This window comes from Bidens hawaiensis, unplaced genomic scaffold (assembly GCF_021521415.1).
Source record: "Bidens hawaiensis isolate Kalapana, Puna unplaced genomic scaffold, B.hawaiensis_p1.1 tig00001511_1, whole genome shotgun sequence".
Classification (NCBI taxonomy): Eukaryota; Viridiplantae; Streptophyta; class Magnoliopsida; order Asterales; family Asteraceae; genus Bidens; species Bidens hawaiensis.
This window is the reverse complement of record NW_027491085.1, coordinates 2,057,851-2,069,350: the sequence shown is the minus strand read 5'-3', so window position 1 is coordinate 2,069,350 and position 11,500 is coordinate 2,057,851. Positions and strand designations below refer to the sequence as shown.

Here is an 11,500-nt window from a genome sequence, read left to right as displayed (position 1 = left end):
TCCTTCCCATCTGCCTGACCTCTTGGATGTATTTCCCTTGGGTTCAGGTGATGGGTTTGGCGGCTATCGGCCTGTTGTCGACCCTACAGGTGCGTAGGGTTCTTTTGGCCTTTTTTTTTATCATCTTTTCCTAACTGCTTTTTGTTTTTTGCAGTGTCGGATTCCAATGAAGTGTATGTTCCACGATGGAACATCCGCCGAGGAACAACCCTTCGCACGCCTGTGGAGTGCGTGGAGTGGGCTCGTCACGCAGCTCCCAGTGGTGCGTTGAGGGAAGCCATGGCTAGCTACCAGGAGGGTAGGCTAACCAATGAGCTTCGGGTTCTCCTGGCCCGGATGCAGCCGCGCATCGAGCTGCTTTGTCGTGAAAACGACAAGTTAAAAGCAGCTCGCATCCAAGAAGTAGCTCAGGCGCGGGCTGTCCGGGAGGAGAATAGGAGGCTTACCGCAGTGGCTGCGGAAAAGGAGAAGGCCTTCAAGGCCCTCGAGGTTGAAGTTCGGGCCCGGCTCGAGGCCCGTTCCAAGGCTACCCAAGCTGTTAACGAACAGCTTCGGCTGGCTAAGGAAACTGCACGGAACGCAACCGAGAGGGCCACCAAGGCTGAAGCTGTTGCTGAGCCTTTACGCCTCGAGAATGAGGAACTTAAAGCCAAACTAGAGGCGCTCCAACAGGCTCATGATGCCTTGGCGATGGAAGACGCGAAGAAGCTTCAAGAGATCTTGGACTAGAGAGGGGTGCTTGACCATACTGAGCGGAAGCTAAAGGGCGTTGAAGAGGCTGCGGCTAAAGAAGTGTTGCTTGCCAACCTTAACAAAAGTGAAGCCGAACGCGCCCGTAACCAAGCTCAAGCTGCCTTCCAGGAAGCTCTGGTTACCAAGGAATGGCTTCTTCGAGAAGAGTTGTCTCAGGTAAGCTTAGCTTCATAATGTCTTCACGCTTTTCTTTGTAAATAGAAAAGGTTTTGATACTTGTATATTTTTTTTGTAGGTTGTGCATCGAGTCTTCATGGACACATCATACGAGGATGCCATGAGCGCAGCCCTCAACGCTTCTCATGAGGATGGGGAAAAGGCCGGCTTCCTGCTTGGTCTAGGGTTCGTTGAGAAAGGCATCCCGCCTTCCAACTTCCCTTTGTATGATGTGGATACTGAAGCTGTTTATGACCAAGCAGTGAATCAGTATGCCGCCTTCCCGCATCCGGTGGTGGAGAAGGTGAACGAAGTTGCTGCTGCTGATGATGGGCTAGCTATCCTTAAAGCTTACCTTGAACCGCCACGCTCTACTGATGGTGCTGGTCCAAGTGGAAGTGGTCCTGAAGCTTGATCCTGTAGATCCCTTCCCACTGTTAGGATAGGTTTAGCTTGTATAGATTTATATTCTTGTAGGCGGGTAGTTACCCGGCCATTCTTGTAATGAATATTATGAAATATAAATCTTTGTGCGGGTAAGACCGCTACTTTCACTGGATGACTTGCTTTATAAACGTTATATGACTTGCTCATGCATACTTTAGTTTAAATTAGCAATTTTCCAAGTGTTTAGAATAAGTTAACCTTTGAACGTGGTAGATAATAGGTTGAAGTTTTGCTTCCTCCTTCGTGATTGTGCGGGTAGGACCGTCACTTGCACTTAGTAGGATGGCTAAACTTTACCTATATCTGACCTGCGTGGAGGTTTTCCTCATCTTTTTAGAAATTTTCTAAGTGTTTAGAATAAGTTAACCTTTGAACGTGGTAGATAACAGGTTGAAGTTTTGCTTCCTCTTTCGTGATTGTGCGGGTAGGACCGTCACTTGCACTTAGTAGGATGGCTAAACTTTACCTACATCTAACATGCGTGGAGGTTTTCCTCATCCTTCTGTTAGAAATTTTCTAAAGTATTTTGAATAAGTTAACCGTTTTCGACGCGCGGTTGTCAATAGGTTCGGTTTCCTCTCATGATTTGTGCGGTTAGGACCGGCACTTTCATTTAGTGGGATGACCAAAGTTTACCTATGACTGACCTGCGTGAAGGTTTGCCGTTTTTTGGGTTTATGCGGGTTTTTGCCGCCTTCCCCACGCAACGACTTTCCACGTAATTATGCGGTGAGTACCGGCATCAGTGTTGAATAAATTAACCGTTCGACGCGCGGTTGTTAATAGGTTAGTGTTCAGTTTCCTCTATCATGATTCGTGCGGATAGACCGGCACTTTCATTTAGTGGGATGACTGAACTTTACCTTTAACTGACCTGCGTGAAGGTTTGCCGTTTTTTGGGTTTATGCGGGTTTTGCCGCCTTCTCCACGCAACGACTTTCCACGTAATTATGCGGTGAAAACCGGCATATCAGTGTTGAATAAATTAACCGTTCGACGCGCGGTTGTTAATAGGTTAGTGTTCAGTTTCCTCTATCATGATTCGTGCGGATAGACCGGCACTTTCATTTAGTGGGATGACTGAACTTTACCTTTAACTGACCTGCGTGAAGGTTTGCCGTTTTTTGGGTTTATGCGGGTTTTGCCGCCTTCCCCACGCAGCGACTTCTTTCACACTTATGTATGCGGTGAAGACCGGCATATCCGTGTGGAAAGTTCATAAGTATAAATGTAAAATCATCAGCGTCGATGTTCTAAGGAGAATCATTTCCATTAGAAGTGGCTCTGGGCCTTTTCTTTACAAATTTGGAATTGATCTACATGCAAACTGTGTAATTGAGCACCCTTCCATGTTGTTGGGATGGGAGTGCCATCGAGCCGATATGCACCTGGTTCGGGATCTCGTTGTTTACGCAGTATGTAGTCTCCGGCATTGAAGCTGCAATTTTATTCGTGTTTTCCCCAGCTGGGGTTCTACACGCATCAGCCTGCTCAGCGTTCGTTACGCCACGAGGTGTGCGAGCGTCCCATCTCTGACAAATGCTTCGACGATGTCCTTTACGTCTGTGCATTCTTCAGTGTTGTGGCCTTTTGTCCTGTGAAAGTCACAGTATTTGCTCCGATCAGCATTGTGACGATGTCGGATTATTGGAGCCTTTGGCCATGGGAGCTCCTCAGTGGCGAATATCTCGGTGACGCTTTTGGTGAGTGGCGTCCATCTGGAGTTCTGGTTCGACTGTACGTTATCCCTTCCGCCTAACCGATGTTGCAAGCCGGATGAGGTGTCAAAGTTTACCCTTGACTGCCAAATGCCTAACTTCCGCTTTTTGTTTAGTCGGGCGGTAAGGACGTTGTCTTCTCTTGTTTTCTGGGTGTAGAGGTTTGTGCTCTGGGGGAGATCTCTACCCAGTTGCTTCTCCGTTTCCGCAAAGCGTTTAGCTGCTGTCATGATGGCATCCCATGTGGATGGCATGCCATCTTTACCCGTTAAGGTGCGGATGAGCTCTGGGTCGTTTGCGCCCTGGATGAAAGCAACGCGAACAAGATCTTCGCTAATATTACCCAGACTTAGCTTCTTTGAGTTGAAGCGAGTGATGAAGTCTGGCAAAGATTCATCTTTCTCTCGAATGCATTTGAGGATTGTCCATTGCTCTTCGGTATACTTTCTTTGTTGGTTGAAGTGTTGGCTAAATTTCTGCTGGAAGTCTTCCCAATCGTAGATGTGGTGGACCGGTACACGATCGAACCACGCTCTAGCTGCCCCAACAAGCGTCATTTGGAACATGTAACACCACGTAGGTTCCGTCCAACTACTGACGGTTGCCCCCGCTATGAACCTGTTCAAATGATCGTCGGGATCAGATATACCATCGTAAGTGCCGATGTTGGACATCTGTTTGGCACTTTTCGGGACGATTGCTTCCGCAATGTCCCTTGCAAATTTGGACGTTCCCGCCTTTGCAGCAGTTGGTGTAAATGTTTTGGAGAAGTCACGTGGGTTTCCACCTGCGTTTTTTGGTTTGAAGGTTTCTCCAAAACTCCTTCTCGGTTGGGAGTCCGTTTCCTTACGCTTCCCTTTCGCCCTATGACGAGGGTTTGCGTCACTATTGGATTCCTCCGAATCATTGTCCCAGTACTCTCCGAATTCCTCAGGCTGTTGGAGTGAACGTAAGCGTTCATCCAACTCAGCTTGGAATTCTTTTTGACGTGCTTCCGCCCACGCTTTAACTTCATCGAGTGTTTGGCGGGGGAGCCTCGTTCGTTGTCTCTCTAACTGGGTATCGGTGAATCCCAGTGAGCGATTATTTACTGCACTTGCCCCAGCTTGGGTAACTGGGGTAGTTTTCGTAAAATTTACTGCACTTGCCCCGGCTTGGGTAACTGGGGTAGTGTTCGTAAAATTTACTGCACTTGCCCTGGCTTGGGTAACCGGGGTAGTGTTCGTAAAAACTGTGTGGTCGCCGGTATTCCCCTTAGTAGCTGGGGTTGTGGTTACCGGAGTTTCTTTAACCATCTTTCCAGAAGTTTGAAAAAACTGAAAAGAAATGAAGTTCTAGCTTTTATGCACGGATGGCGCCAATGAAGAAACACTAATCGACCCCGGGCAGATTACGGATAATCTGGGGGTTAAATAGATGTTTCCCACGAGGGGTTAGACCCGGCAAAGATGGTTCTTCTGATAACCTGCAAAACAGACACCGTGAGTTCGTCACTGAGAAGGGGGGTACCTCATTGTGACTACCCTCCGGCGTGAGAATCAGACTAGATTGCTCTTGAATATATGTGTATATTAAGAGATTGCTAGAGCAGATATCAGGTATAAGATGTAAGATACAAGATAAGATGAGATGATCATACCATTTGGGGTATTTATAGCCGAAGGTAGGTTTCCAAGAGGGTATAGCCGGTTGAATAGTATTCCTGTTCTACCAACTGTGGCCTACGCACGTGCCATGCTGGTAGTTGGTGGGTAGGCAGCGGCTGACAGTGACCAGGCCTGCTGTGTACTATTCCTTTTCCACCAACTGCAGGCTATGCACGTGGTATGACAGGAGTTGGTGAGTAGGTAGCGGCTAATAGTGACATACAGTACAAGAGCATGCTGCTCGCCATACTGTTGTCAATGGGCTGTCGTATCTCTGGTCAGATCCTTTGCCCATACCTCGTCAGGTACAGTACAAAAGATCTTCCAGTATCGTACGGACTGGCTCATTTGGGCGGGAGTATTCCCTCTCCCGCCTTTGTGCGGGATTGTTCCCGGCTTTGCTCATTCCTTCAGGTGACTACTGAATTATTGAGAGCTAAGTGCCTTGTGCGTGTAGCCTTGCTGCGCGGGTGGCCTTCCCTGATGGCTTGTATCCGCAACTGCGGGAACAGGCGGAGTACTTCACCATTGGGAGGCATTTCCTGCGGGAACAGCTTGCGTACTGCGAGTAAGGACGTCACGTATATGAGCATGGTGGGTTCTGCGGATCCAGTTGGTTTCTGCGCAGACATCTCTCTTCAAGATGAGTCATGTGGGTCCAACTGGGCTCTGCTGGATAAGAAGAATAACAAAAAAGCTATTCATAGCAACAAATCATCAACTAATAAAACAAGAATCCATGATAATAATAATAATAATAATAATAATAATAACATCCCATGATCAGTTTTAATCTCATCAATCAATATGCACCAGACCACTAAAACAAGCTCACAATAACCTAAAACCAACACCTAAAATTATATAAACAAATAAAAATAATAACTCAAAAGTATCGTAAGAATAATAATGATAATAAACTCCAGATCAGCAACGAATTAACCATCAAAACATATCTCCAAATCTCTACAGCACCAAAGCCACAGCTAGGGTTACCACAGCAAGACCTCCAAAAGCAACAGTATTAACGGCAGCAGCGTTCGGCGGAGACACCGGAGATCCAACCGGAGCAGTAGGTGAACCAGCTGGAGACACAACCGGAGAACCACCAGGAGGTGTAGCTACCGGAGCTTCAGTCGGCGGAGATACCGTCGGAGAAGCCGTTGGTGATACCGTCGGAGAAGCAGTCGGAGATACCGTCGGAGACTGGGACACAGCAGATCCGACGATCATAGCAAATAGCATAACCGTAACGATTCCATAAGACGCCATTGTTAGGGTTTTGAAGCTGTGTAACTTAACAGATTAATATTATTAATATTATTATATTATGTTAATGTGTGTAAGAGTTTAAAGATGGTGAGGGCGTGTATTTATACGCAGGGTTTTGAGTCGGTTTTTTGACGAGATGAGATCTCAGCCGTTGGATGATTACGCGTAGTGTTAAAACCGACTTACACGTTTCCACGATGAAAGTCATCTCAACCGTTGATTGAATAAAGAACTGAATTTGACTTTAGGTCTTCGATTAGTGAATATAAAATGTTTGTTGTTTATATTTATTTTTAAAGCTATGTTTAAAAGTATTATTAAATACAAAAATAATTGGTGAGTTCAAGGTTACCGTTATGATGAAGCACGTTGTGGGCTAATTTTTTACTCCCTCCGTCCCATTATAAGTGTCATGGTTTGAATTTTCAAGTCTTTGTTTTGCAACATTGACCGTAAATATTTTTGTTCGTGTCATATAATACTTGATAAAAATTATATTGATGTAAAATACATTTAAAACCCAATCCATTCATATATTTTACATCAAGTATTATATAACACAAACAAAAATATTATCGGTCAAAATTAAACAAGAAAGACTTGAAAAATCAAACTAAGACATTTATAATGGGAGGAGTAAATTATTTTGGTGGCTTCCAACGGGAGATTCACAGATTATCATACTTTAGTGTTGTGTTTTTTTGTTTTTTTTTATTTGAGTTTCTTTTTTTCTTTCTAGAATATCATAGACTTGTACACAATTACAGCTTGAATAAGTATTGTTTCTATGAATAATTTTGATCACAACATGGCGGAAGTTGTAGACATTATTTGTGGTTGGTTCTTAATGTATGGAATAACAGTTTATCTTAATGTTATTTTGTAACGTTTTTTAACTTATCAAAGTGTGAGGACATGACTGCTCATGAGACTAGATAGGAGTTTGTGGGGCTTAGTTTTGTTTCATATTGAGTGGTTTAAATTCCACGGGTCCTCTATAACAGCTTTACAATTGCATCATACGAATTATTGGTTTGTAAAATTGATCATGTGAGTTGGAACTGCAACTTTCCATAATGACTTAAGAACGTTTTGATGAACATGGAAGAGGTTATTATAAGAAAGCGTTTTAACACATTTGTTAGTACCTAGGAATTTACCAAATTTAAAGCAATATGTATCAGTTCCAAATTCGTTTATCCGGGAATAGTTTGTAAACTTGAAAGAATAATATTAATAGGAGATGCGATAGCTTATCAATCTTTAATTCGTATTGAAGGAATCATGATGGTAGACAAACAAATGTGTTATGTTATGTTTCTTTAATTCGATAGCTTATCAATCTTTAACTCGTTCGCGCTTATGTTGTGACAGTGTTCCACGCCAGCTAAGGCTATATGGCCACAACACAAAGCGTTATGTTATGTTTCTTACAAAGATTTGAGAAAGGTGTCGTCGTGAACCACTCGTGTGGTCAAACTTAATTCTGCTTTTGTTTTGCAATACCAACTGCTATTAGACAATATATTGAACACCCAAATTTTGAACGCTTTGTAAACCGTATTTGATCAAATTTCTCTCTCTTTTTTAACGGCAAGATAAAATTTATTCTTAGCAGTTAAGTTTTCTTGATGTTAGTAATGCCGTGAAGTGGGATGTGTCGAGTTCATAGAAATTTCGAAAGCAAATGCTTCTTTAAAGTTCCTTAACTGACGAATAGTAGCCAACATAATTATATGGAAAAAGTCTTCATTGCGTGTGGAAACTTGCAATTTAGTTGAAACTTTGGATTAAGAGTTCATAGAGTCACACGTTATGAGAACAGCTTGCAACTTTAAACTCAAATTACCAATCAATCAAAAATAAAATAGAAGGAAAAAAAAACGATCAAAACACACTATGTTGACTGATCCTAACTGGTTCCTACCAGTTAGAATTGTTTGCATTCATAACCGGTTTGGGTGTTCCGGTTTTGACTTTGTTAACCAAACTGAAACGGTTTGAAACTAATCCGGTTGTAAAAAAAATCAGTTTGTGCACTGGAGACTACTCTGATAAATACTAAAAGCTGCAGGATAATGGTTGGAAGATGAAAACCCAAAACCCCATAATAATGACTGAAAAACATAACATCAAAGGCTACTGTAACAATACAACTATTCAAATGTAATATTCTTAAAGTTCCAAAGTACCCTTCCCTACGTACGATTATTGGTCGAACAGAGATAAATTTGACCCAATGATCAAGCCATCCAGGAGTCCCGTGTGGGTGCATATGTAACAACAAATGTGTCAGTATATAAGTTACCTGCATCATCGTCTCATATTATTAAAGTATTTTAGTGTCACCTACAACATTGACAGATATCCAAACAGCTATATCTATCCTTTTAATCTTATTTATGGCTTTGCTTGAAGAAGAATCGAAGCGTATGGAGCAACATTATATGCATCCCCGATGCCAGCAACACCCTCGGGGATAATATCATTTGGAGACTCGAGATTAGTGTCAACCTGCATCAAGAAAATATTTTAAATGCAAACACTTAGTAAAAATAAGATAAACTTTCATATATTCAGTTTTAGATATTAAGTAAACATGAACCAAACAACCACAAAAAAACTAACCACTCGGAACCAGTGTCGACCCTGAGGCGGTGAAGGTATTGGAACTTTAACAAAATAATCATGTGCGTTAAACGCCAAGTAGATATCCCCTTCATTGCTATCATGAAGCCTGTTTAAAGAAGTTGTCATCAAACACAATTTCCCTGAATTTATGATTATAGTGCGCTTTTTTTAATAAAAACTTATATGATCTCATAAATGTGAGTAGCAAAATACAAGACCGTTAAGATATACTATAAGAAAACTCATCATGACCATGAACACTTTCAGTCATTAATTTGTCTAATAATCTAATTATATAGTTTCGGCACAAAAAGTGTTGACATTTGATGCAAATCCCACATACACAGTCCACAGAGAGATACCGGTCTAAACTACCACTAGCACATTTTGGGTGCGTTGGGTCAGGTGTGTAGGATTGTTTAAGAAGCCCGCAACTAGCTTGGAAGAAGCTCGTTTGTAAACGACCAACCCGAGTTGGCTTGTAAACGAGCCCAAGCTAGGCTTGGCACAGCTCGTGGCCCGCTCAATCTTTGGCTCGTTGGCCCACTTAAATTAAACCCCAAGTTTTAATATATAAATACACACACACACAAATTAATATGTAAAATAATAGTAACATAAAAAATATAAATAAAAAAAAGTATAATACATATAATACTTTTAATCTGTCTCTAAATCCTAAAAAAAAATTGGAAAAAACTAAATAAATGTATATAAATTCTTTTTATATATCAATATGTGTAAAAAAACTAAAATTTTTTTTTTAAAAAAAAAACGAGTTGGCTCGATGAGCCACGAGCTCACTCGAGCTTCTAAGCTCGACTTTTCAGCTAGTTGAAAAGCGAACCAAGCAGGCTCGTTTAACTTTGAGCTTGAGACCAAGCCCAAGCCCAAGCCCAAGCCCAACCTGGCTCGGCTCGTTTACAACCCAAAGGATGTGTGATCTCCCAGGTAACAAAAAGAAACATGTAAGCTTCTTTTGGGCAAAGTGGACAATATTGATCGGTATGAGGTGTTATATGTTACAAAAGAAGCTCTAATTTTGACTTTAAAAAGTCAACCAACAGCTTTGCAGATTCAAAAACTTGACTTTGGTGTTTTCGTTTTCACATATTGTTATCAAGCTTGCATAATATTCATAAATTAAGCCCATGGGAGCATTGATTAACATATAAACTTAAGAAAAAAAACGAGTGTTATATAACACTTACGTGAAAGCGATAAATTTGCTCTCATGGTGAAGAAACACTAAGTGACCCGGTACAGATTATAGATAATCTGGGGGTTAAGTAATGTTTCCCACGAATGAGGTCTAGCTGAGAAGGCTGTTCTTCAGGAGACCTGCAAAACAAACACCGTAAGCTCGTCACTGAGAAGGGGGGGGTTCCTCCTTGTGACCACCCTCCGGCGTGAGAATCAGACTAGGTTGCTCTGAATATAAGTGTATATTAAGAGATTGCTAGATAACTGGATAGCAGATGATCTTACCATTCCAAGATGTTGGAGTATTTATAGCCGAAGGTAGGTTTTCTAGAAGATACAGCCGGCTGAATAGTATTCCTGTTCAACCAACAGTGGACTATGCACAGGCCATACTGGTTGGTGGGTAGGTTACGGCCAACAGTAACAAAGTCGGCTGCACTATTCCACCAACTGTAGATTATGCACGTCCTACTTACTGTGGATTGTACGCAGGCCATGCTGGTTGGTGAATAGGTTACGGCCAACAGTAACACTATTCCACTAACTGTAGGCCGCGCATGCTCCTCAGTAAGGGTTGGTGAGTAGGCAGCGGCTAATAGTGACAAACAGTACTAGAGGGTGCTCCTCCTCGTCCTGTTGTCGATGAGCTGTCACCCTGTGATTGGCTCATGGGCTGTTCTGGTCAGATCGTCTGTCCTATCCATACTTCTGTAGGTATGGTACAAGAGATCTTTCAGAATCAGACTGGCTCATTTAGGCGGGATTGTTCCCGCCTTGCTCATCCCTTCATGTGACTACTGAAGTAGCTAATGTCTTGTGCGTGTAGCCCTGCTGTCTGCGGGTAGCCTTTCCTGATGGCTTGTATCCGCAACTGCGGGAACAGGCGGGGTACTTCACCATTGGGAGGCTTTCCCTGCGTGTTCAGCTTGTGTACTGCGCGTAAGATCCTATGAGCATGGTGGGTCCTGCGGGAGCAGATGGCCTTTGCGCAGACGTCCCTGCTCCAGGTGAGTCTTGCGGGACCAACTGGTCTCTGCTGGGACCTACCTCTTCAAGTCCCCCCAGTCCAATGTTCTTCTCATGAATGTTTAATAAAGTGAGGTGAACTTTTGGACTTTGAGCAAGGGGTTTTGAAAAGGGTTTCTAGTTTTAAGGTTCTCCGTGGGGATTCTTCCCGCGGGTTTCCTAATGTCACTTGCAAAAATTCCCGATTTTTTTGCTTGATCTTTGGGTATGATGCGGGTAGGTATGTAACCTTCTCGCAAGTCAGGAGCGTTGAGTCTCACTTGTGTGGATTCTCCTTGAGGTTTTAGTGGTTTTGAACATAGTGATCAATTATGTTTAAACCACCAATTCCATCCTGGAGCCTCAAACAATGTAGTTCTCGACGTTCCCGCTATGCGGGGATGTTATTTCCGTTTCCACAAGCATTGCCCAGAAGATCCTTCCTGGTTTCAATTCCCTGCCGAGCGCTAGGTATGTGAAGGGTTTTGCCTTAACACTGTACCCGCGCTCGTCTTACGGTTATTTTACTTTCAAGGTACTCCTGGCGTCAATTCCCTGCGGGTGCTAGGTACGTGAAGGGTTTTGCCTTAACACTGTATCCGCACCCGTCTTATAGTTACTTTGTTGCCGGGGTATTCTTGGCTTCAATTCCCTGCGGGTGCTAGGTAT

At 43.0% G+C, this 11,500-nt stretch overlaps 1 protein-coding gene and 1 long non-coding RNA gene across 2 annotated transcripts; both read right to left on the bottom strand.

Moving 5' to 3' along the window:
• Positions 1–5,468: 5,468 nt before the first annotated feature.
• On the bottom strand, positions 5,469–6,036 carry LOC143580929 (uncharacterized). The gene has a single exon (XM_077063838.1). It carries the CDS (start codon positions 5,990–5,992, stop codon positions 5,687–5,689), a length of 306 nt encoding a protein of 101 aa, XP_076919953.1. The 5' UTR covers positions 5,993–6,036; the 3' UTR covers positions 5,469–5,686.
• A 1,351-nt stretch (positions 6,037–7,387) lies between these two features.
• LOC143582868 (uncharacterized) lies at positions 7,388–9,862 on the bottom strand. Its single transcript, XR_013144056.1, has 4 exons — positions 9,835–9,862; positions 8,621–8,729; positions 7,946–8,506; positions 7,388–7,904 (listed from the first exon to the last, which is right to left on the bottom strand). It is a non-coding gene; the product is annotated as an uncharacterized LOC143582868 (long non-coding RNA).
• Positions 9,863–11,500: the final 1,638 nt, after the last annotated feature.